This window comes from Malaclemys terrapin, chromosome 15 (genome assembly GCF_027887155.1).
Source record: "Malaclemys terrapin pileata isolate rMalTer1 chromosome 15, rMalTer1.hap1, whole genome shotgun sequence".
Lineage (NCBI taxonomy): Eukaryota > Metazoa > Chordata > Testudines > Emydidae > Malaclemys > Malaclemys terrapin.
The window spans coordinates 2034583-2058382 of NC_071519.1; the positions used below are offsets into that span (position 1 = coordinate 2034583).

Genomic DNA, 23800 nt, shown 5'->3' on the forward strand with positions numbered 1-23800 from the left:
GCCCCTCACCTGGCATTGGGTCGGCAGGCGTCCGTCAGGAACAGCTTGACCCGCCCCCGCAGGAAGTTGGAGTGGACGTTGAGGAGTTTGGCCAGAGTCCGGATGCTGAGGGTGGGGGGCGGGGCAGGGGGCAGGGCCGGCTCCACCTGGGGGAGACAGGGGTGTGTGATGAGAGGGGGGCACTTTTACGGGGGACATTTACCCCTCTGTCCCCCAATCCCCCCACACTGCTCTGTCCCTTTCCACAAATTCGTCTGTTCATCCATCCACCCATCTGTCCATCCATCCGTCTGTCCATCCATCCACCCATCCATCCGTCCCTCCATCTGTCCATCCATCCCTCTATCCATTCCTCCATCCATCCCCATACACAGCTATCTGTCCATCCATCCATCCATCCATCCATCCCCAAACACATCCATCCATCCCCATACACAGCCAGCCAGCCATCCATCCATCCTCAAACACAGCTATCCACCCACCCATCCATCCATCCATCCTCCTACCCACTCATCCATCCATCCATCTGTCCATCCATCCATCCCTGTACACAACTATCCATCCATCCATCCAATAATCCCACCCCATACATCCATCTGCCTATCCGTCCATCCATCTGTCCGTCCCACCCAACGAATCCGTCCATCCATCTGTCCATCCGTCCATCTCTCCATCACCCACAGCATCCATCCGTCATTGTGTCCTCCCCTCCCTTGTCCCATCCCTGCCCCCTGTGCCCCTCACCTGGGCGTTGTGGCTGCGCAGGATCTGGGTGACGCTGCGCAGGTTGCTGTAGGTGCGCCCGAGCTGCTGGTTCAGGGAGGGGTCGGGGACCAGGTCCCGGGCCCGGAGCACCGCGGCCGAGAGGAGGGCCTGCCCCCGCCACACCTCCGCCGCCTGCGTCTGCCTCTGGGGAGGGAGGGCAGGGTCAGACCCCCGGGCTCCCCCAGCCCAGCACCCCCAGGTCAGTCCCCTGGTCCCTCAAAACCAGGTTCCCCCCCAGGTCAGACCCCTGGTCCCTCCCCCACAGCCACCTCCTGGGTCAGACCTCCCCCAGGCCCCGTTCAGACTCACGTCCATTTTCTTCCACTCGTTAAAATTAACCTTCGTGTCGGGCACCGTGAGAACTTCTGATAAGTTGCAAGAATTTGTACAACCTTCCTGTAAAGAGACCAAATCACCCTGGAGCTGGTTCTCTGGGGACCCCTCACCCGGCGCTGAGATGCCCCACCTCTGGGGTGGGGCGGCTGGTTACACAGGGACCCCTCACCCAGCACTGAGACGCAGCCACCTCTGGGGCGGGGCGGCCGGTTCCCCAGGGACCCCTCGCCCGGCGCTGAGATGCAGCCACCTCTGGGGCGGGGCGGCCGGTTACCCAGGGACCCCTCGCCCGGCGCTGAGATGCACCCACCTCTGGGGCGGGGCGGCTGGTTACCCGGGGACCCCTCGCCCGGCGCTGAGATGCACCCACCTCTGCGGCGGGGCGGCCGGTTACCCAGGGACCCCTCGCCCGGCGCTGAGATGCAGCCACCTCTGGGGCGCGGCAGCTGGTTACCCGGGGACCCCTCACCCGGCGGTAGGGGCTGGCGCGGTTGGGGACGTACCACGGCGTTCTCAGTGTCTCTGGCCTCCTTGATGAATTTCTCCATGACACGGGTGTCGCAGATGGGGTGCAGTGGGGAGGGGCGAGTTAGTGCAGCGAGTCCCAGCAGTAACAACAGCAAAGCACACAGCTCTGGGCGGGGGGGAGAGGGTTGTGAGCCAGAGGGACGCCTCCAGCCATCCAGCCATTTCCCCCACACCACCATCCCTCTCCTCCATCCCTACACACCCCTCTATCCATCTCCTCCATCCCTCTGCACTCCCTCCATCCATCCATCCCCCCACCCCACTATCCATCCATCCAGCCATTTCCCCCACACCGCACCACCCCTCTCCTCCATCCCTACACACCCCTCTATCCATCTCCTCCATCCCTCTGCACTCCCTCCCTCCCTCCATCCCCCCACTTCTCTATCCATCCATCCATTTCCCCAACACCGCACCATCCCTCTCCTCCATCCTTCTGCACTCCCTCCATCCAACCATCCCCCCCACTTCTCTATCCATCCATCCATCCATTTCCCCCACCTCACCATCCCTCTCCTCCATCCCTACACACCCCTCTATCTATCTCCTCCATCCCTCTACACTCCTTCCATCCATCCATTCCCCCACTTCTCCATCCCTCTACACTCCCTCCATCCATCCATCCATCCCCCCACCCCACTATCCATCCATCCATCCATTTCCCCCACACACCACCATCCCTCTCCTCCATCCCTACACACGCCTCTATCCATCTCTTCCATCCCTCTGCACTCCTTCCATCCATGCATCCCCCCACCCCACTATCCATCCATCCAGCCATTTCCCCCACACCGCACCACCCCTCTCCTCCATCCCTACACACCCCTCTATCCATCTCCTCCATCCCTCTGCACTCCCTCCCTCCCTCCATCCCCCCACTTCTCTATCCATCCATCCATTTCCCCAACACCGCACCATCCCTCTCCTCCATCCTTCTGCACTCCCTCCATCCAACCATCCCCCCCACTTCTCTATCCATCCATCCATCCATTTCCCCCACCTCACCATCCCTCTCCTCCATCCCTACACACCCCTCTATCTATCTCCTCCATCCCTCTACACTCCTTCCATCCATCCATTCCCCCACTTCTCCATCCCTCTACACTCCCTCCATCCATCCATCCATCCCCCCACCCCACTATCCATCCATCCATCCATTTCCCCCACACACCACCATCCCTCTCCTCCATCCCTACACACGCCTCTATCCATCTCTTCCATCCCTCTGCACTCCTTCCATCCATGCATCCCCCCACCCCACTATCCATCCATCCAGCCATTTTCCCCACACCGCACCACCCCTCTCCTCCATCCCTACACACCCCTCTATCCATCTCCTCCATCCCTCTGCACTCCCTCCATCCATCCATCCCCCCACTTCTCTATATATCCATCCCCTACCCCACTATCCATCCATCCAGCCATTTCCCCCACACCCCAACATCCCTATCCTCCATCCTTACACACTCCCTCCATCCACCCTCCATCCGTCAATCCCACACTCCTCCGTCCCACCCTCCATCCCTACACACACCCTCCTTCCATCCTCCAGCCATCCATCCCCCCACACCCCTCCATCCCTCTACACTCCCTCCCTGTATCCATCCACTCCTCCATCCTTCCATCCATCCACCCTCCCTCTATCCATCCATCCCTCCACACACCCACACACCCCACCATCCATCTCCTCCATCCCTCTACATTTCCTCCCTCCCTCCCTCCATCCATCAACCCCCCACCCCTCTATCCATCCATCCATCCCCCACCCCCCTGTCTATGAGCTCCGCTCCCTCCCGGCAGTGCTGTCTCCTCTCACCGTTCCCTGTAACTCGCCCCATCCGTCTGACTCGCCATCAGCCACCCGCTAATTCTACCAGCCTGCCACGGGCCAGAGGCATTGCCTCTTCCCTGCGGTCACAGTGGAAACTCCAGCATCCTCCCTTCCCAGCTCCTGCTCCCGTGATGCGGGGAGGAGACCTTCAATGGGGCCCCACCGAACCGCCGGCTCGGATATTCCCGAGGAGCCGATCAGTGGCAGTGCCGCGGTTGGGGGAGAGCGAATTCAGACAAACCCGCCCGTGAAACGAACGTAAGGTGAAAATTCTCCACAACTATGAAACACTTGATGTGGAGCAAAATCCATAGCCGGAGCCCATCTCCTTTCATGATGGGCCTGTCTGCTTGTTTTTCAAGTCCTGCACTTATTGTATCTCCCAAGAGGAGGTGTAACTTGTCTCTTCTGTCTCTGAACAAGTTCTCGGTCACCTCCCTCATGCGCTTTCTGCTCCCTGATTCTTCCCATGAGCGGTGGGCTTTTTTGAGGACGCTTTTGGTGCAGGAGCAGATCTTTTCCCGCGGGGTTATGAGCATCAATGGCTCTTGGTGGTAGGATAGACTTGGACAATCCTAGAGAAGACGTCCTTCGCTCTTGATTCAAGCTCAAATGAACCTCGAAGAGGATCTCCGGTAGGTTGGTGAGGGTAGTCCCATAGGCTCTAGTGGCAAAACCTTTAACATCCCTCTTTGCCAACAAAACCGCCCCCACCACGACTGGCTCCTCACTCTGTTTTCTAGATCTTCCATCTCTTCATGGCGCTCATGGTAGGCTTGCCTCTTGTCATCCCCATTTGTCTCGTCACTTGGTTTTTCCGTTGACGTCTTCCACCGTTCTCCCAACGCAACTGATTCCCGCATAAGGGCGGAGATCTAACCTGCATCCTGCTGCTTCCTCTTGGTTGTTGGGTTTGGCTCTCAAAGACAAGACAAATATTAGCCGTAAATGAAGTCCCAAGAGGTCTTCTCGTGATATAGACTTTGGAGAGGGAGAAGTCTTCTACTGTCTTGGGCCATGTCTATGCTACCAAATGAGGTTGACCTAACTTACGTCGACCTACAGCTGTGGCAGTAATTACGTCTCTTCAGCGTGCGTCTACACCATGCTGCTTGCATCGGCGTTGCGGGTCCTCACCAGGAGAGTGCGTGTGGATTGTCAGACCAGCAGGGGGCATTAGGGGACGGCTCCCCGAAAGCCAGTAATAGTTGACAGGAGCATCTGCAAGACACGGCGTCGCCGGGAGCGAAATTGATGGGTCCCCGCTTCCAGAATCGGGATGAGCTCCCTTCTCTGCCTTCTGTCATGTATTTTTCCATCCCAAGCGTCCGCCTCCGTGGTAGGATGAGGTTTATCTCTGATCTGGACGCCAGCTAATTCGGCAGCATAATCAGGGGTGGTGGTTATTGGTGGCTGGTTTGAACCTCCCCGGCATTGCTGGTTGGAGAAGGAACTGCTGAGACCATCAGCTCTGACTTCCTGTATCCCGCAGGTTCTCTGTCTTTGGTCATCGGCCGCAGAAAGACGCCGGATGGACGGAGGAATGCAGGTGCCCCGTAGATCAAAGGAGGCTCTCAGATCCGGCGCTTGGAGCCGGCACACATTGGGGAGCTCGCGGGGAGACCCCTTCCCCGATCTCTCGTCTTCAGCCCAAATCACCTCCTGTTTGGTTTTGACTTAAAGATCTCCGGGACAGGTGGACAAGACCTCTCCTGCGTCAGAGCCCCGCGTCTTCCCGAAATGGCTCGCCTCCCTGCCCATTGCCGAACTCCTCCAGCTACTCCTCCTGGCTCGGATTCCCCAGCCGGCGCTGCCAGTAAAGGGTCCTGCGCCCGCGGCCGGACCAGGTGACGTGTCTGAAATGCTCCTGCATTAGCCGCTTTTCGGAGAGCTTCTGCTCATCAAGTAGCATCAGCCACCAGGCGCCCCCAGCTCTGTGGCTGGACCCCCCCAGGCGGCTACCCGGAGTGGGGCCCTGGCTGTGGGTCGGGGGCGTGGACCCCTGACATTCTCCTATAGCTCTCCACGGTCCGCGTGGCCACCACCTCTTTCCATGCATCCGTCTCCATCCACATCCCTCCAACCCTGCCCCACAGCCCCCTCCCCACCCCGGTACATTGAATCGCACAGATCTACACACAGGGGTATGTAGGGTGAATCAGGACTCCTTGGTTCTTTCCCCAGCTCTGGGAGAGGAGGGGGGCTGGTGGGTTAGAGCAAGGTGGACTGGGAGCCAGGACACCTGGGTTCTCTACCCGGCTCTGGCAGGGGAGTGGGGCCTGGTGGGTTAGAGCAGGGGGGGCTGGGAGCCAGGACTCCTGGGTTCTCTCACCGGCTCTGGGAGGGGAGTGGGAGCTGGTGGGTTAGAGCAGGGGGGCTGGGAGCCAGGATTCCTGGGTTCTCTCCCTGGCTCTGGGAGGGGAGTGGGGGCTGGTGGGTTAGAGCAGGGGGGGCTGGGAGCCAGGACTCCTGGGTTCTCTCCCCGGCTCTGGGAGGGGAGTGGGGGCTGGTGGTTAGAGCAGGGGGGCTGGGAGCCAGGACTCCTGGGTTCTCTCCCCGGCTCTGAGAGGGCAGTGGGGGCTGGTGGGTTAGAGCAGGGGGGGCTGGGAGGCAGGACGCCTGGGTTCTCTCCCCGGCTCTGTATCCCAGTCCCCGACCCCATACATGTTAGTCCTGGCACTCTGCAGCCTGACCCAAAGTGAGTGAGGTTGGCCGGAGGGGAATGGGGCACAGGGCCGGTCCCCTCTAGGGGGCGCTGCCTCCTCTCCAGCCTCAGAACAGGGATCCTGGCTGGCTCAGGGATCTGGGGCCTTTCCCCGTTATCCCTTTTTTGGGGGCGGGGAGGGTGCATCTTTAGTAAACCTCCAGTGAATGAGACCGCCCCCCGCGTCTCCGTCTCCCTCGCTGTGGGGCAGGACCCAGGCGTCCGGGTCACAGTTACTCACCAGATCTCCCCATATCCAGTCCGCATCACCTCACGGCCTAGTGGGGGCCCCGGGCTCCCATCCCGGCGTGAAATCGACGAGGCCGCGGGCCCTGGCCGTCCCAGCTACTCCGGAGGGGGCATCGCCAGCGCGGATCCGGCCCCAGGCCAAGCGCCCCCCGGCCCCTGGCCGGCTCCCGGCCGCTCTGTGTCTCCGCAGGGCCAGGCAGCGCAGCTGGGAGTTAATGTTTCATCCGAACTCTGCGTCCCGAGGTCGCGGGAGCCTGGCCGGCTGCAGGAATGTGCTGGGGGGCCGTGGCCCGAGCCGGGTGCTTTACAGACCGGGCTCGGGGGGGGGAGGGCAGGAAGCCGGGGGGTTTCCTCAGGCCCCCGCCAGAGGCAGCGTCTTCGAGGAAAGCGCCATGCGGGCGGCCGCACGTCGGCTCCTGGCCCGGCGCCACGAGGCAGCGACAGGTTAGAGGCCCGAGGTCGCCTGGCACATGGGGGGGAGGCCAAAGGCCCGACCCATCCCCCGCCCCTGGGCTTGGAGTGACAGCTGTCAGTCCACCCCGCGGGTGTCAGGAGCTAGGGTGTGGTTTGTGAGAGTGGGGGAGAAGCCAGGAGTCCTGGTTCCCCCTGTCCTCTAACCACCATCCCCCACTCCCCTCCCAGAGCCGGGGAGAGAACCCAGGAGTCCTGGCTCCCAGCCCACCCTGCTCTAACCCACCAGCCCCCACTCCCCTCCCAGAGCCGGGGAGAGAACCCAGGAGTCCGGGCTCCCAGCCCTCTGGGCAGGGAGTGGGGGCTGGTGGGTTAGAGCAGGGTGGGCTGGGAGCCCGGACTCCTGGGTTCTCTCCCCGGCTCTGGGAGGGGAGTGGGGGCTGGTGGGTTAGAGCAGGGGGGGCTGGGAGCCAGGACTCCTGGGTTCTCTCCCCGGCTCTGGGAGGGGAGTGGGGGCTGGTGGTTAGAGCAGGGCGGGCTGGGAGCCAGGACTCCTGGGTTCTCTCCCCGGCTCTGGGAGGGGAGTGGGGGCTGGTGGGTTAGAGCAGGGGGCGCTGGGAGCCAGGACTCCTGGGATCTCTCCCCGGCTCTGGGAGGGGAGTGGGGGCTGGTGGGTTAGAGCAGGGCGGGCTGGGAGCCAGGACTCCTGGGTTCTCTCCCCGGCTCTGGGAGGGGAGTGGGGGCTGGTGGTTAGAGCAGGGGGGGGCTGGGAGCCAGGACTCCTGGGTTCTCTCCCCGGCTCTGGGAGGGGAGTGGGGACTGGTGGGTTAGAGCAGGGGGCACGGGAGCCAGGACTCCTGGATTCTCTGCCCCAGTTGGGTGGGGGCGGGGTGGGACCGAGTGCCATGCAGGGTGTGACAGGGCCGAGCTCGGCACATGCCCAGCGGGCTCCCCGCCATCTCTCTGGTGTGGGCGCTTTGTTCCCAGCTCTTGGGCCATGTGAAAACACAACCCCGACGAGCTGCCGAGAAGTCTCTGGAACAAACACCTGTCTGGCTTCTGAGCACTTCCGCTGGGCTGGGCTGGCAGAGGCTGCGGGTTGGGAGTGAGGGGCACCGGCAGAGCTGGGGGGGGCAGGGCTGGGCTGGCAGGGGGCTGCGGGTCGGGAGTGAGGGGCACCGGCAGAGTGGGGGGGGGCAGGGCTGGGCTGGCAGGGGCTGCGGGTCAGGAGTGAGGGGCACCGGCAGAGTGGGGGGGGGCAGCGCCGGGCTGGCAGGGGCTGTGGGTCGGGAGTGAGGGGCACCGGCAGAGTTGGGGGGGCAGGGCCGGGCTGGCAGGGGGCTGTGGGTCGGGAGTGAGGGGCACCGGCAGAGGGGGGGGGGCAGGGCTGGGCTGGCAGGGGCTGCGGGTCGGGAGTGAGGGGCACCGGCAGGGCTGGGGGGGCTGCGGGTCGGGAGTGAGGGGCACCGGCAGAGCTGGGTGGGGGCAGGGATGGGCTGGCAGGGGCTGCGGGTCGGGAGTGAGGGGCAGCTGCAGGGCTGGGGGGGCTGCGGGTCGGGAGTGAGGGGCACCGGCCGAGCTGGGGGGGGCCGGGCCGGACTAGCAAGGGCTGCAGGTCGGGAGTGAGGGGCACCGGCAGAGCTGGGCGGGGGCAGGGCAAGGAATATAGATCTTAAAATCATCGGACTCCTGGGTTCTCTGCCCGGCTCTGGGATGGCAGTGAGGGCTGGTGGGTTAGAGCAGGGGAGCTGGGAGCCAGGACTCCTGGGTTCTCTCCCCGGCTCTGGGATGGCAGTGAGGGCTGGTGGGTTAGAGCAGGGGAGCTGGGAGCCAGGACTCCTGGGTTCTCTCCCCGGCTCTGGGATGGCAGTGAGGGCTGGTGGGTTGGAGCAGGGGAGCTGGGCGCCAGGACTCCTGGGTTCTCTCCCCGGCTCTGGGATGGCAGTGAGGGCTGGTGGGTTGGAGCAGGGGAGCTGGGAGCCAGGACTCCTGGGTTCACTCTCAGGCCCTGGTTCAGATGACCTGGAAGGCTACACGTAGGCCGGGGCTAGGGGTCCCCGCAGGGGCCGATGTGTGTCCGTCCCCGCCCTGGGGAGCGTCTCCGACCAGGGGTTCGGGCTGCAGAGGCGTCGGGCTGCCTGGAGAAACCGCAGGGACCGAGCGCTTCATTTTCCATCATGTCCAGGCGGGAGGAAGCCGCTAACAATGGGGACCTGATTGTCTGTGAGACTCTGACGCTGTCCAGCGGCTCCAGGCGTCTGTCACACCGGCCAGGCGCGTGAGCCCTCGCCCGGCGCTGAGCCGCAGCCACCTCTGGGGCGGGGCGGCCGGTTACCCAGGGACCCCTCGCCCGGCGCTGAGCCGCAGCCACCTCTGGGGCGGGGCAGCCGGTTACCCAGGGACCCCTCGCCCGGCGCTGAGATGCAGCCACCTCTGGGGCGGGGCGACTGGTTACACGGGGACCCCTCGCCCGGCGCTGAGATGCAGCCACCTCTGGGGCGGGGCAGCCAGTTACCCGGGGACCCCTCGCCCGGCGCTGAGACGCAGCCACCTCTGGGGCGGGGCGGCCGGTTACCCGGGGACCCCTTGTCCGGCGCTGAGACGCGGCCACCTCTGGGGCGGGGCGGCCGGTTACCCAGGGACCCCTCGCCCGGCCCTGAGATGCGGCCACCTCTGGCATGGGGCGGCTGGTTATACAGGGCCCCCTTGCCCGGCTCTGAGACGCAGCCACCTCTGGGGCGGGGTGGCTGGTTACACAGAGACCCCTCGCCCGGCACTGAGATAAAGCCACCTCTGGGGCAGGGCGGCTGGTTACACAGAGACCCCTCGCCCGGCACTGAGATGCAGCCACCTCTGGGGCGGGGCGGAGGGCTGGTGGGACAGAGCCGTGCATAACAGCTTAGGAAAGGATGGGAAATTCCCACCGGGATATTTCGAGAGGTGGAACAGAACCTACTAAGTCAGAATGGCACGGATAGGGAGAGCGACCCCTAGAAACGCCCCCCATCCAGCTCCCCACAGCCCCACGTGGGGGTCGCTCTGAGCATTTGGGGAGGCAGGGACCAATCACCGCAGCTTGGATGGTGTAGTACCCCCTGGACACTGCTCCCCCAGCTGGGGGAGAACCCAGGAGTCCTGGCTCCCGGCCCCCCCTGCTCTAACCACCAGCCCCCACTCCCCTCCCAGAGCCTGGGAGAGAACCCAGGAGTCCTGGCTCCCAGCCCACCCTGCACTGACCCACCAGCCCCCACTCCCCTCCCAGAATCGGGGAGAGAACCCAGGAGTCCTGGCTGGGCTGAGCCCCCGTGAAGCTTGTCTCAGGCGTGGGGTGGGGGCTGGGGGAGGCCATGGCAGGACCCCCCCAGTGGCTGCAGGCGCTGTCCCGCGCTGGGCCCGGGCCAAGGATAACAGCGGGGGATACGTGCCGGGCTGCAGGGAGCGAGGCCGCGGGGCTGCCAGGGCCATCGACCCCGGAGCTGTCGGCAAACAGAGCCAGGCCCCGGCGCCAGGGCCAGTCATTCATCAACCGGGGGGCAGCAGGGCAAAGGGCAGAGAGGGCAAGCGCCGGCCCTGCCTGGGCCCCCCCAGCCCAGCCCCCCTGATCCCCGCTCTGCCAACGACCCGGCACCAGACAGGGAGCCCACGGCCCCACATGGGCCTGGAGAGATGGGCAGAGCCCGCGCCAGGTGTGACTGGCACGCGCAGCCAGCGCCCGGGGGGGGTCAGGCTGGGAGCCAGGACGCCTGGGTTCTCTCCCCGGCTCTGGGAGGGGAGGCTGGTGGGTTAGAGCAGGGTGGGGCTGTGAGCCAGGACTCCTGGGTTCTCTCCCCAGCTCTGGGAGGGGAGAGGGGGCTAGTGGGTCAGAGCAGGGGTCTGGGAGCCAGGACTCCTGGGTTCTGTGCTCAGATCTGTCCCTGTATCTAGATTGTTACTCTGGGAATTTCTACCTCATTGCCCGAGTCTTGGGGGTCTTACACAAGGACCCCTCGCTCGGTGCTGAGATGCGCCCACCTCTGGGCAGGGCGGCTGATTGGAGGGAGCTGCTGGCAGGACACCCCGCTTTATGCCCCGCCACGGGGGCTGTGGGTTCAGAGGCTCATTTCATGTGGTTAGGAAGGGCCCGGCCCGGGCCGGCCCTCGGGCAATTCCTAGAGCCTCCAACCTCTAGGAGGGACAGGTCCCTGCCCCAGTCCCTGCCCCATTCCCCGCCCCACTGAGCCAGCCAGTCCCCACCCTGGGGCCGGGGGGAGCCAGTGCCCCCCAGAGGGGACAGGCCCCTGCCCCATTCCCCGCCCCCCTGAGCCAGCCAGTGCCCCCCAAGTGATGTCACACGGGGGCCCATGTGGCAAGTCCATGCTGACCAAGTCACTGGTCACTTTTATTGTTTAATCCAACAGATGGAGGCCATGAGCCAGGTCCTGGCAAGGATGGGGGGGTCCCTTTCCCCAGCCCCCCCATCACCCCAAAGTCAGAATCCCACCCCCCTATCTGCATCCCCTCGGGCTCCAGCGTCCAATTCGGGGAGGTGTTCAGTCTTCGCTGGGTGTGGGGAGGAGAGGAGCGGATGGGTGGGCAGTGGTCCAGAAAGGGGTTAAAGGTCAAGCCCCCCCCCTTATAAACATAGCCAGACAGGTGTGCTTGGGGGTGGCTCTGTGCCAGTGGAGGGGATCGGGGGGTCGGCTCCCTTCCAGTGGGGGCAGGCTCCGGGGCAGTCTACGTGCCACGGCTCTGTCCTGGGGTGCCAAAGCAGGCTCCGTGCCAGGGGGCTAGGGCCCAGGGACTGGCTCCGTGCTCGGGGACCGGCTCCGTGCCGGGACAGGGGTGTCCGCGGCCAGGCTCCGTGCCAGGGGGCTAGGGTCCAGGGACTGGCTCCGTGCTCGGGGACCGGCTCCGCGCCGGGACAGGGGTGTCCGGGGCCAGGCTCCGTGCCAGGGGGCTAGGGTCCAGGGACTGGCTCCGTGCTTGGGGACTGGCTCCGCGCCGGGACAGGGGTGTCCGGGGCCAGGGGTGTCCGGGGCCAGGCTCCGTGCCAGGGGGCTAGGGTCCAGGGACTCGCTCCGTGCTCGGGGACCGGCTCCGCGCCGGGACAGGGGTGTCCGGGGCCAAGCTCCGCGCCGGGGGGGCCCGCCCCCGCCCTCAGGGCGGGGGCACAGCCCGGCACACCCGGATGTGGATGGCAGAGTTGTTGCGGGCCCGGGCGAGGGGCGGGCGCCCGTCCTCGTCGCCCTGGGGCTCCAGCCCGTCGGCCAGCGGCACGGTGGAGGTGTTGGCGGCCAGCCGCAGGGCGCCGGCGCCGCCCGCCTGGAGCTGCAGGGCGATGTTGATGGCCCGGTTGATGGCCAGGCCCAGCCCGTGGATGCAGATCTCGGCACAGCCGCCGCCGGGGCCCAGCAGCTTCTGACACCGGCTCAGCTGCGCCTTGAAATCCGTCTGCATGTTGACGTAGACGTCGCCCGGGCGCCGCGGCAGGCGGGGGGGCAGGCGGCGCCGCAGGGCCAGCTCGGCCGCGGGGGGCGCCGGATCCGCCATGGGTCTGGGGGGGAGGGAGAGGGGGGAGTCCAGGGCCGCCAGCCCCCCACGGTCCCCCGAATCCGGCCTCCCGGGCGCCTGAGCCACCGCCCCTCTCAACTGCCCCCACCTCCCCCTGCTCCGGACGTCCCCCAGCCCCCCGGAACATCACCAGCCCCCCCAAAACCTCCCTCCAGCCCCCTGTCCACCAGCGACCCCAAACCCCCCTCCAGCCCCCCCATACCTCCCCCAGCCCCCCCCAGAACCCCCCTCCAGCCCCCCAGAACATCACCAGCCCCCCCGGACCTCCCTCTAGCCCCCCAGAACATCACCAGCCCCCCCAGACCTCCCTCCAGCCCCCTGTCCACCAGCCCCCCAGAACCCCCCTCCAGCCCCCCAGAACATCACCAGCCCCCCCCAACCTCCCTCCAGACCCCTGTCCACCAGCCCCCCCTGGACCTCCCTCCAGCCCCCCAGAACATCACCAGCCCCCCCGGACCTCCCTCCAGCCTCCTGTCCACCAGCCCCCCAGAACCCCCCTCCAGCCTCCTGTCCACCAGCCCCCCAGAACCCCCCTCCAGCCTCCTGTCCACCAGCCCCCCAGAACCCCCCTCCAGTCCCCCGGAACATCACCAGCCCCCCCGGGCCTCCCTCCAGCCCCCTGTCCACCAGCCCCCCAGAACATCACCAGCCCCCCCCAAACCTCCCTCCATCCCCCCAGAACATCACCAGCCCCCCCGGACCTCCCTCCAGCCTCCGTCCACCAGCCCCCCCCGAACCTCCCTCCAGCCCCCGTCCACCAGCCCCCCCCAGAACATCACCAGCCCCCCCCGGACTCCCCTCCAGCCCCCTGTCCACTAGCCCCCCCCCGAATCCCCCTCCAGCCCTCCCAGAACATCACCAGCCCCCCCACCCAACCCCTGCCCCCCACTCACTCACCCCCACCCAGAGTCCCCTCCCTTAGCCCCACGAGGCTCCCCTCCCTCTTCCGCTCCCCTCCTGCCCCCAATTCCCCCCCTTACCCCACAGCGCTCCGAAGGACACCCCGCCCCCACCGAGGATCCCCTTGTGACCCCGCTCCCTGGCCCCCTACTCACCTCCCCGTGTCCTCAGCTCAGGCCCAGCCGCCGCTTCCGCTTCCGACTCCGCCCCCGCCCGGAGCGCGCATAGAACGTTCATACAACCCGCCGAGAGCGCGCGTGGACCGTTCATACAACCCCCCCGCCCCGCCCGGAGCGCGCGTGGAACGTCCATACAACTCCCCCCGCCCCTCCCGGAGCGCGCGTGGAACGTCCGTACAACCCGCCGAGAGCGCGCGTGGACCGTTCATACAACCCCCCCGCCCCGCCCGGAGCGCGCGTGGAACGTCCGTATAACCCGCCGAGAGCGCGCGTGGAATGTTCATACAACCCCCCGCCCCGCCCGGAGCGCGCGTGGATGGGTTATGGGGACGGGGCCCCACGGGAGGGTTAGGCAAGATGGGGGTCCCCGGAGGAAGGAGGAGCTAAGGGGAGAATGTGCGGAGGGGGGGAGCCTGGGGGTTAGGGAGGGATGGGGGGCCCTGGAGGCAGTAGGGTGAGCTAAAGGGAGAGATGGGGCCCTGGGGGGTTACAGGAGAATGGGGGAGACTGGGGGGTTAGAGGGAGAGGGGGGCAAAGGAGGTTAGGGGGAGAAGCCTGGGGAAATTGCAGGCTACTGGGAAGAGGGGGGCCCAGAAGGAGGGGAGCCCCAGGGGTTGGGGGCCCAGCAGGTTGAGGGGAGATGGGCCACAGGGGAATTGGGGGGCAGGGGGAGGGGGAAATGGGCTGGGGGGCAGGAGAAAGGGGTCCTGGGGGAATAGGTCAGTAAGGGAACGAAGCCCCCGCCCCACGGGTCCCTCCCTGGACTATTCCAGCCCCCAGCCCCAGGCAGTATCTGTCTGTTCCCCCCCACCCCGAATTCCAGGGCTGAGGAGGGGCCTTGACATTCTTTCCATCCTATAGAGTGTGTGTGTGTGTGTGAGGGGGGGGCACTTTCCAGTTTCCACACTCCCGCAAGGACAGAGCCACCTGGAAGTTTCATGCCCAGTTTATTTTTCCACCTGTTGAGGATGCCTTCGCTCCTGGGAGTCAAAGTTCGTGTTGGACCCAGCCCAGCCCTTCACCTACCCCCCCCTCCCATGTTAATCCATAACCCAGAGCCAGGGAGAGAACCCAGGCGTCCTGGCTCCCAGCCCCCCCGCTCTAACCCACCAGCCCCCACTCCCCTCCCAGAGCCGGGGAGAGAACCCAGGAGTCCTGGCTCCCAGCCCCCCCGCTCTAACCCACCAGCCCCCACTCCCCTCCCAGAGCCGGGGAGAGAACCCAGGAGTCCTGGCTCCCAGCCCCGCCTGGTATCTGGTGCCCCAGGGAGAGGTGTCTCCCACAGGCTCTGGACATCTGGGGGCCCTTCCCCTGGGTTTGTTGTCACAACAGCAGGGTGGGACTGGGGAGGGGGACGCCCTGAAGCTTTGCAAAGCCCAGGCACCAGCCCCTAACTCCCCCACCCCACCTCGCTCCCCGGAGCAGAGCCGCCAGTGCCCGGCCCTCGGGCCAGATCGGAGCCGGTGGCCTTGGCAGAGAATCTGCCTCTGTCTCTCCGTCCCCAGGCCAACAGACATTGGTCCAGGAAAAGATCTTCCCTCACCCCGGGACCCACCTGGCTACAGTGACACTGCACGCCCGTAGACACAGGTGTCTAGCCATCCATTGCCACCCCCATCCCGCGATCTATCCGTCCCCATCCACCCCCAATATCTATCTATCTATCTATCTATCTATCCCCATCCACCCCCTCTATCTATCTATCTATCTATCTATCCCTATCCACCCCCTCTATCTATCTATCCCCATCCACCTCCTCTATCTATCTATCCCCATCCACCCCATCTATCTATCTATCTATCTATCTATCTATCTATCTATCTATCTATCTATCCCCATCCACCCCCTCTATCTATCTATCTATCTATCTATCTATCTATCTATCTATCTATCCCCATCCACCCCCTCTATCTATCTATCTATCTATCTATCTATCTCTCTCTCTATCTATCCCCATCCACCCCCTCTATCTATCTATCTATCTATCTATCTATCTATCTATCCCCATCCACCCCCTCTATCTATCTATCCCCATCCACCCCCTCTATCTATCTATCCCCATCCCTGGTCCCCCCACTCTCCCCCCACACCCATCCCCCATCTATCTACCTGTCTATCTGTCTGTCTGGCCTCACACCCACCCTCTAATCTCCCCACACTCTCTCTTTCTGCCTGCCCCCGCCCCTGCCTGTCTTTGCCTGGCCCAGACCGGTGTCCCTGGCTCCAGGCAGCTGGTTCCGCTCCCCCCAGGGTGGGGCAGGGCTGATGGGGCTATAAACCCTAGGGAGAGGGGATGGGGGCTAGCCAGTGGAGCCAGGCAGGGCCATGGGACTGTGCAACTCAAGGAAGGGGGAGCCCAAGGAGGGGGTTGGGGGGCCGGAGCCCCAGGGGCAGCAGCTGGACAGTGAACTGCTCGGGGAGACGTACCAGAAGCTGTTTGGCAGGGACCAGCGGCCGAGGGGGCGCAAGGCTGTGCAAAGAGTGATACAGGCGCTGAAACGTAAGGGGGCTGTGGGTCGGGAGTGAGGGGCAGCGGCGGAGCTGGGGGGAGCTGGGGGGGCAGAGGCTGTGGGTCGGGAATGAGGGGCAGCGGCGGAGCTGGGAGGAGCTGGGGGGGGCAGAGGCTGTGGGTCGGGAGTGAGGGGCAGCGGCAGAGCTGGGGGGGCGGCAGGGCTGGGCTAGCAGGGTCTGCGGGTCGGGAGTGAGGGGCACCGGCAGAGCTCGGGGGGGCAGGCCTGGGCTAGCAGGGGCTGCGGGTCGGGAGTGAGGGGCACCGGCAGAGCTGGGGGGGCAGGGCTGGGATAGCAGGGGCTGCGGGTTGGGAGTGAGGGGCACCGGCAGAGCTGGGGGGGGCAGGGCGGGGCTAGCAGGGGCTGCGGGTCGGGAGTGAGGGGCACCGGCAGAGCTGGGGGGGCAGGGCTGGGCTGGCAGGGGCTGCGGGTCGGGAGTGAGGGGCACCGGCAGAGCTGGGGGGGCAGGGCTGGGCTGGCAGGGGCTGCGGGTCGGGAGTGAGGGGCAGCGGCAGAGCTGGGGGGGGCAGGGCTGGGCTGGCAGGGGCTGCGGGTCGGGAGTGAGGGGCACCGGCAGAGCTGGGGGGTGGGGTCTGGGCTAGCAGGGGCTGCGGGTCGGGAGTGAGGGGCACCGGCAGAGCTGGGGGGGCAGGGCTGGGCTGGCAGGGGCTGCGGGTCGGGAGTGAGGGGCACCGGCAGAGCTGGAGGGGGCTGGGGGGGGCAGAGGCTGTGGGTCGGGAGTGAGGGGCACCGGCAGAGCTGGGGGGGCAGGGCTGGGCTAGCAGGGGCTGCGGGTCGGGAGTGAGGGGCACCGGCAGAGCTGGGGGGGCAGGGCTGGGCTGGCAGGGGCTGCGGGTCGGGAGTGAGGGTCACCGGCAGAGCTGGGGGGGGCGGGGCTGGGCTGGCAGGGGCTGCGGGTCGGGAGTGAGGGCACCGGCAGAGCTGGGGGGGGCGGGGCTGGGCTAGCAGGGGCTGCGGGTCGGGAGTGAGGGGCACCGGCAGAGCTGGGGGGGGCAGGGCTGGGCTAGCAGGGGCTGCGGGTCGGGAGTGAGGGGCACCGGCAGAGCTGGGGGGGGCAGGGCTGGGCTAGCAGGGGCTGCGGGTCGGGAGTGAGGGGCACCGGCAGGGCTGGGGGGGGGCAGGGCTGGGCTAGCAGGGGCTGCGGGTCGGGAGTGAGGGGCACCGGCAGAGCTGGGGGGGGGGCAGGGCTGGGCTAGCAGGGGCTGCGGGTCGGGAGTGAGGGGCACCGGCAGAGCTGGGGGGGGGCAGGGCTGGGCTAGCAGGGGCTGCGGGTCGCGAGTGAGGGGCACCAGCAGGGCTGGGGGAAGGGGGAGCCCAGGGCTCCGGGCCGGAAGGGAATCACATTGTTACAGTCTGTGTTTGGGGTATAAACAGGGCTGGTTGTTCATGGACAGGGCCTGGGATTCAGGCTGGGGCCGGTTGGGGTTTGGGTTCCCTTCACCTCCCCCCCACCCCCGGTCCTCTCATCACACGGTGAGTGTGTGACACGAACACAGATTGGCCCCGGGGTCAAGGACAGCAGCTGCCTCAAGGATTTTCCGCACCTGGACATGACTGGGGGGCCAGGGAGAGGGAGGGGATCCCGCAGGAAGTCGGTTGCGGGTCGGGAGTGAGGGGCACCGGCAGAGCTGGAGGGGGGGGCAGGGCTGGGTTAGCAGGGGCTGCGGGTCGGGAGTGAGGGGCACCGGGAGAGCTGGGGGGGCTGGGTGGCAGGGGCTGCGGGTCGGGAGTGAGGGGCACCGGCAGAGCTGGAGGGGGGGCAGGGCTGGGTTAGCAGGGGCTGCGGGTCGGGAGTGAGGGGCACCGGGAGAGCTGGGGGGGCTGGGTGGCAGGGGCTGCGGGTCGGGAGTGAGGGGCACCCTCTGTCCGTCTCTCTTGCAGCGCTGGGTCTGTCCGTCCGCTCCCAGATCCTGAAGCTGGGCGAGGATTGGATCTTCCTCTTCCTCTTGGGGATCTGCATGGCGACCATCAGCTTCGGCCTCGACGTCATCATCTCCAAGTTCCAGCGAGGTGCCCCCCCCAACCCCTCCCCCCAGGGTCCCAGAGCCGTGGGAATTGCTGGCAGGGGCAGCCCAAGGGAGACAGGATTTGAGGTCCCTTGTGAGATGCTGACCCCCCCCTGCGTTTGCCCCCCTCAGTCGCGCCCCTCCACCCCAGATCCCCAGCCCTCCATAGAACCCCACGTACGGCGCCGGTCCAAGGGGGGACGCAGGGGGTGGGATCCCTGCCCTAACCCCCCCCTGTCGCCCCCCAGCCAACCTGTGGGTGTACGACGCGCTGGAGGGGTACCGGGCCCTGCAGTACTTCTCCTGGGTCCTCTACCACACGGGGCTCATGATGGTCTCGGCCGGAGTGGCCAAATACATCTCGCCGCAGGCTGCAGGTAGGGCCCGGGCCCCCCTACCCCGCCACAGCCCCGAGAACCTGGGGGAGGGGGGATTTGGGGGGTTGTGAACGTGGGATCCCCCATCTCCGGGGCTGTGGGGGGCTGGGAACATGGGGTCCCCAATCCCCAGGGCCGTGGAGGGATGTAAACACGGGGTCCCCCATCCCCGGGCCGTGGGGGGCTGGGAACTCAGGGTCCTTGGGGCCGTGGGGGGTGTGACTGCGGGGTCCCCCATCCCAGGGCCGTGGGGGGCTCTCACGCGTCCCCCCCCCCCCAGGCTCCGGGATCCCCGAGCTGAAGGTGACGCTCCGGGGAGTCGTGCTGAGCGAGTTCTTCACCCTGCGAACTGGCCTGGCCAAGCTGGTCGGGGTGATCTGCACCCTGGGGGCCGGCAGCACCATCTTCCTAGGCAAAGTGGTGAGTGGGAGGGTCCTTGGGAGGGGCTGGGGGTCAGAGGCTGGGGGGAGTTGGGGGGATTAGGTCTCTGGGGATGGGGGATTGAGGGGGCGGAGATCTGGGAGGTGGGTGTTTTAGGGGGATCTGGGGGATGGGGAGTGTGCATGGAACTGGTGGGCTGGGGTCCCTGGGGGTCAGAGTCTGGGGGTATTTGTGGGGCTGGGGTTTCTGGGGTGAGGGATTGGGGGGGTAGGGATCTGGGAGGTGGGGGCTGGGTGTGTTAGGAGGATCTGGGGGGCTGGAGACTGGGCGATCTGGGGCGATCGGGGGGGCTGGCGATTGGGGGGATCTGGGGGAAATTGGGGGGACTGGGGATTGGGGGGATCGGGGGGATCTGGGGTGGCTGCGGTGACCCCGGCTCTCTTCCCAGGGCCCCTTCGTTCACATGGCCACGATCCTGGCCACCCAGCTCGGCCGCGTGATGGTTAGAGTCGCTGGGACCAAGGAGGTGAGTCTGGGGGTGTCCCCAGCCCCCACAACTTTCCCTGGCCCCTCCCGCTCTCCGGCCCCGCCCCTACCCCCGAGCTGCCCCGGCCCCCCCCGAACTTCCCCTGGCCCCTCCCCCACTCCCGAGCTGCCCCGCCCCCCTGAACTTCCCCTGGCCCCTCCCCCACCTCCGAGCTGCCCCCGGCCCCCCCCCCCCAAACTTCCCCTGGCCCCTCCCCCTCCCCGGCCCCTCCCCCACTCCCGAGCGGCCCCCTCTTCCTCTCCCAGCCCCCAAACTGTCCCAACCACCACCCCAGCCCCCAGCAGCCCCCCACCTCTCACCCCCCCATTTCTGTGCCCCAGAACCCGGCCCGCAAGTACGAGATGTTGGTGGCTGGGGCGGCCGTGGGGGTGGCCTGCTGCTTCGTGGCCCCCGTGGGGGGTGAGTGACCCCAAAGCACTCGTGGGGCCTGGGGGAGGGGCAGAGAAAGGGGGGTGGGGAGGGAGACGGTTTGGGGGGGACCACGGGGTGCTGTTCTGCCCACAGATGACTGGGGGGAGATGGTGGTTGGGGGGCACGGGGGGAGGTCTGGGGGTGCATGGGGGGACCCAGGGGATGGGGGGAGATCTGGGGTGCATGGGGGGACCCAGGGGATCGGGGGAGGTCTGGGGGTGCATGGGAGGACCGGGGGGTGCGGGGGGAGGTCTGGGGGTGCACGGGGAGACCCGGGGGCATGGGGGGAGGACTGCAGGTGCATGGGAGGGACCTGGGGGTGCATGATGGGCCCGTGGGTGGTCGGCACGCGGGGGACTCAGGGGAGGGGGCCCGAGGAGGGCGTGTGGGGGGCTTGCAGGGGGCCCGGTTCCCGGCTGACCCCCCCGCCCCCCAGGGGTGCTGTTCTCCGTGGAGGCGACCGGGACGCACTTCGCGCTGCGCGATTACTGGCGCGGCTTCTTCTCCGCGACCTGCGCCGCCCTCACCTTCCGGCTGCTGCCCCTGCTCCACGGCGAGAGCGGTATGGGGGCCGGGAGAGCTGGGGGGAGAGGGCTGGGGGGCTGGGGAAATGGGGGATGGGGGAAGGGGAGATCTGGGGTCAGAGGGTTTTGGGGAACTTGGGAAATGGGGTGTAGGGGAGGGGCAGTGGGGGGAGGTCTGGGGTCACAGGGTTGTGGGGGGGCTGGAGAAATGGGGGATGGGGAGGGGGTGATCTGGAGTGAGAAGGTTGTGGGGTAGAGATATGGGGGGCAGGGGAGGGGGCAGCGGGGAGATCTGGGGTGAGAGGGTTGTGGGGGGGCTGGGGAAATGGGGTACAGGGGAGGGCAGTGGGGGGAGATCTGGAGTGAGAGGGTTTTGGGGGGCTGGGGAAATTGGGTGATGGAGAGGGGGAGTTCTGGGGTCACAGGGTTGTGGGGGGCTGGAGAAATGGGGGATGGGGAGGGGGAGATCTGGAGTGAGAGGGTTGGGGGGGCTGGAGAAATGGGGTGCAGGGGCGGGGCAGTGGGGGGAGACCTGGGGTCAGAGGATTGTGGGGGGCTGGAGAAATGGGAAACAGGGCAGGGGGCCCACATCGCAGGGCTTTAGGGGCTGAGGGCCAGGCGGGGAAGATGGGGGACCTGGCCCCCCACACTAACTGTCCCCCCTGGTGCCTCCCAGAGACGGTGGCCGTTCTCTTCAGCACCAGCTGGCGCGTCGAGTTCCCCTTCGACCTGCCCGAGCTGCTCTCGTTCGCCCTGCTGGGGTGAGTGGGGGGGATAGGCAGAGGGCTGGGAGCCAGGACTCCTGGGTTCTCTCCCTGGCTCTGGGAGGGGGATGTCGTGGGTGGGGGCAGGGCCAGGACTCCTGGGTTCTCTCCCGGCTCTGGGAGGGGGGTGTTGTGGGTGGGGGTGGGGCCCGGACGCCTGGGTTTGCCTGACGCTATCCCCGCAGGGCGCTGTGTGGGGCTCTCTGCTGCGTCTACCTCTTCTGCCACCGTAACCTGCTGCTGGCCCTGCAGAACCGGCCACTGCCCCAGCGCCTGCTGGGCCGCAAGTGAGTGACCCCCCCGGGATCCCCAAACCCTCCCCTGGCTCCTGCCCCCCGGGACCGCCCCGGCACCTTCCACTGGGGTGCCCAGAGCCGGCAGACTGGCCTCAACCCTCAGAGACCCCTGCCCCACCAGCGGGGGGCACCCCCTAGATCCCCCCACGGCACCCCCTAGATCCCCCCCAGATCCCCACGCTCCAGCCTCCTGAATCCCAGAGCTCCCCTCTGTCCCCCACCCAGCTCCCTAGTCAGACCTGCTGGGCCCCCGCCCCTTACAGACCCACTGGCTCGACCCCCACCCCTGGCTCCCTCTGGCTCACCCCCCAGCCCCCCCAGAGCCCCCTCAGAGCCCCCACCTCCCCCAGCCCCCATCTCCCCCAGAGCCCCCCCAGAACCCCCCGCCTCCCCCAGCTGCCCACCTCCGCCATAGCCCCCCGAGTCCCCCGCCTCCCCCAGCCCCCCCAGAGTCCCCCGGCTCCCCCAGCCCCCTATCTCCCCCTCAGAGTCCCCCTGCCTCCCCCAGCCCCCATCTCTGCCACAGCCCCCCCGGGTCCCCCGCCTCCCTCAGCGCCCCATCTCCCCCCAGCCCCCCCAGAGCCCTCCGCCTCCCCCAGCCCCCCCAGAGTCCCCCGGCTCCCCCAGCCCCCATCTCCCCCTCAGAGTCCCTCTGCCTCCCCAGCCCCCATCTCTGCCACAGCCCCCCCGAGTCCCCCACCTCCCCCAGCCCCCCATCTCCCCCCCAGCCCCTCCAGAGCCAGGCCCCCCATCTCACCCCTGTCTCCCCCAGAGCCCTCCCTCCCACAGCACCCCCATCTCCCAGTGCCAGGCCCCTCCCCAGCCCCCCATCTCTCCTCACTCCCCCTTCGCCCCCCCTTCAGTGACCATCACCCCCGTTTTCTCCCCCTCCCACAGCAAAATCCTCCATGCGGGGCTGGTCTCCCTGGTGCTGGCGAGCGTTACCTTCCCCCACGGGCTGGGGCAGTACCTGGGGGCGCGGGTAAGTCCCCCCTCCCCTCCCCCACCCCCCGGCCAGGATTCCCCCCTCCCCTCCCCCACCCCCTGGCCAGGATCCCCCCCACTTCCCCATCTCATCCCCCCTTCCCTCCCCCACCCCCTGGCCGGGATCCCCCCCCACTTCCCTCCCCTCCCCCGGCCAGGACCCCCCTTCCCCTCCCCCACCTCCTGGCTGGGATCCCCCATCCGGGATCCTCCCTCCTCTCCCCCGCCCCCTGTCCGGGATCCCCCCCCACTTCCCCATCTCACCCCTCCTGCCTCCTGGCCCGGGATCCCCCCTCCCCTCCCCTCCCCTCCCCGTACTGTGCAGGATCTATTCCGGGGGAATAAGGCAAAACGCCACATTTATTAGTAATACGTGTATTCGTTAACACTGTATTATATGCATATGATCTCTATATATAGTGTGTACACACACACACACACACACACACACACACACACACACACACACACACACAGTCTTGTTGTTACCAACTAGCTGCTCCCCTTAACTGCACTGGCCAGGTGAGTTAGATGGGGGAGGGGGTGGAGCTGGGCTTCTGCCGATCCGGATCGATGCTCCCATGTTGACAAGACGAGACCCGGGGTCCTGTGCAAGACACCTCACTTTTATAGCCGCTTCCCTCTCGTGCAAATGTACAGATTCAAACTCCGTGTCTGTGTCCGTTGGTCCTTTGTGCTGCTTGTCTCTGGGGGTTGTCCCACTGCTGTTCAAAGAGGGTGTTTTCCAAAAGAAGGTGCTGGCTCCTAGCCCCCGAGGCCATCAATATGTCTGCTTGTCTTTATGCATCAGAGGGGTAGCCGTGTTAGTCTGGATCGGTAAAAGCAGCAGGGTCCTGTGGCACCTTTGAGACTAACAGAAGTATTGGGAGCGTAAGCTTTCGTGGGTAAGAACCTCACTTCTTCAGATGCAAGTAATGGAAATCTCCAGAGGCAGGTATAAATCAGTCTGGAGATAACGAGGTCAGTTCAATCAGGGAGGGTGAGGTGCTCTGCTAGCAGTTGAGGTGTGAACACCAAGGGAGGAGAAACTGCTTCTGTAGTTGGAAAGCCATTCACAGTCTTTGTTTAATCCTGATCTGATGGTGTCAAATTTGCAGATGAACTGGAGCTCAGCAGTTTCTCTTTGGAGTCTGGTCCTGAAGTTTTTTTGCTGTAAGATGGCTACCTTTACATCTGCTATTGTGTGGCCAGGGAGGTTGAAGTGTTCTCCTACAGGTTTTTATATTGCCATTCCTGATATCTGACTCGTGTCCATTTATCCTTTTGCGTAGTGACTGTCCAGTTTGGCCAATGTACATAGCAGAGGGGCATTGCTGGCATATGATGGCATATATAACATTGGTGGACGTGCAGGTGAATGAGCTGGTGATGTTGTAGCTGATCTGGTTAGGTCCTGTGATGGTGTTGCTGGTGTAGATATGTGGGCAGAGTTGGCATCGAGGTTTGTTGCATGGGTTGGTTCCTGAGTTAGAGTTGTTATGGTGCGGTGCGTGGTTGCTGGGGAG

General features: G+C 66.1%; 3 protein-coding genes across 3 annotated transcripts in view; 1 reads left to right on the forward strand and 2 right to left on the reverse strand.

Annotated features, from left to right (window-relative positions):
• EPO (erythropoietin) lies at positions 1-6644 on the reverse strand. The gene is made up of 5 exons (XM_054005678.1): positions 6406-6644; positions 1605-1735; positions 1075-1161; positions 745-909; positions 1-146 (listed from the first exon to the last, which is right to left on the reverse strand). Exons 1-5 carry the CDS (start codon positions 6416-6418, stop codon positions 6-8), a joined length of 537 nt encoding a protein of 178 aa, XP_053861653.1. The 5' UTR covers positions 6419-6644; the 3' UTR covers positions 1-5.
• Positions 3612-23800, forward strand: part of LOC128823332 (chloride channel protein ClC-Kb-like) — a 24592-nt gene continuing 4403 nt past the window's right edge. The window contains exons 1-12 of the mRNA XM_054005573.1: positions 3612-3718; positions 4953-5009; positions 6376-6857; positions 17866-17994; positions 18239-18367; positions 18648-18787; positions 19197-19274; positions 19616-19694; positions 20143-20268; positions 20907-20991; positions 21180-21281; positions 22188-22272. Coding sequence (XP_053861548.1) covers positions 3612-3718; positions 4953-5009; positions 6376-6857; positions 17866-17994; positions 18239-18367; positions 18648-18787; positions 19197-19274; positions 19616-19694; positions 20143-20268; positions 20907-20991; positions 21180-21281; positions 22188-22272 — 1599 coding nt within the window. The remainder of the gene's footprint in view (positions 3719-4952; positions 5010-6375; positions 6858-17865; positions 17995-18238; positions 18368-18647; positions 18788-19196; positions 19275-19615; positions 19695-20142; positions 20269-20906; positions 20992-21179; positions 21282-22187; positions 22273-23800) is intronic.
• On the reverse strand, positions 11170-13527 carry POP7 (POP7 homolog, ribonuclease P/MRP subunit). Its single transcript, XM_054005679.1, has 2 exons — positions 13430-13527; positions 11170-12357 (listed from the first exon to the last, which is right to left on the reverse strand). Exon 2 carries the CDS (start codon positions 12351-12353, stop codon positions 11961-11963), a length of 393 nt encoding a protein of 130 aa, XP_053861654.1. The 5' UTR covers positions 12354-12357; positions 13430-13527; the 3' UTR covers positions 11170-11960.

What these genes read in the sequence shown, in the direction of transcription:
- EPO (XM_054005678.1), bottom strand. An exon ending in GAGACACTGAGAACGCCGTG is followed by an intron (nt 1,162 to 1,604) that starts GTACGTCCCCAA and finishes GTCTCTTTACAG; the next exon opens with GAAGGTTGTACAAATTCTTG. An exon ending in ACGAGTGGAAGAAAATGGAC is followed by an intron (nt 910 to 1,074) that starts GTGAGTCTGAAC and finishes CTCCCTCCCCAG; the next exon opens with AGGCAGACGCAGGCGGCGGA.
- POP7 (XM_054005679.1), bottom strand. Translation starts at nt 12,353, where the DNA reads ATGGCGGATCCGGCGCCCCCCGCGGCCGAGCTGGCCCTGCGGCGCCGC.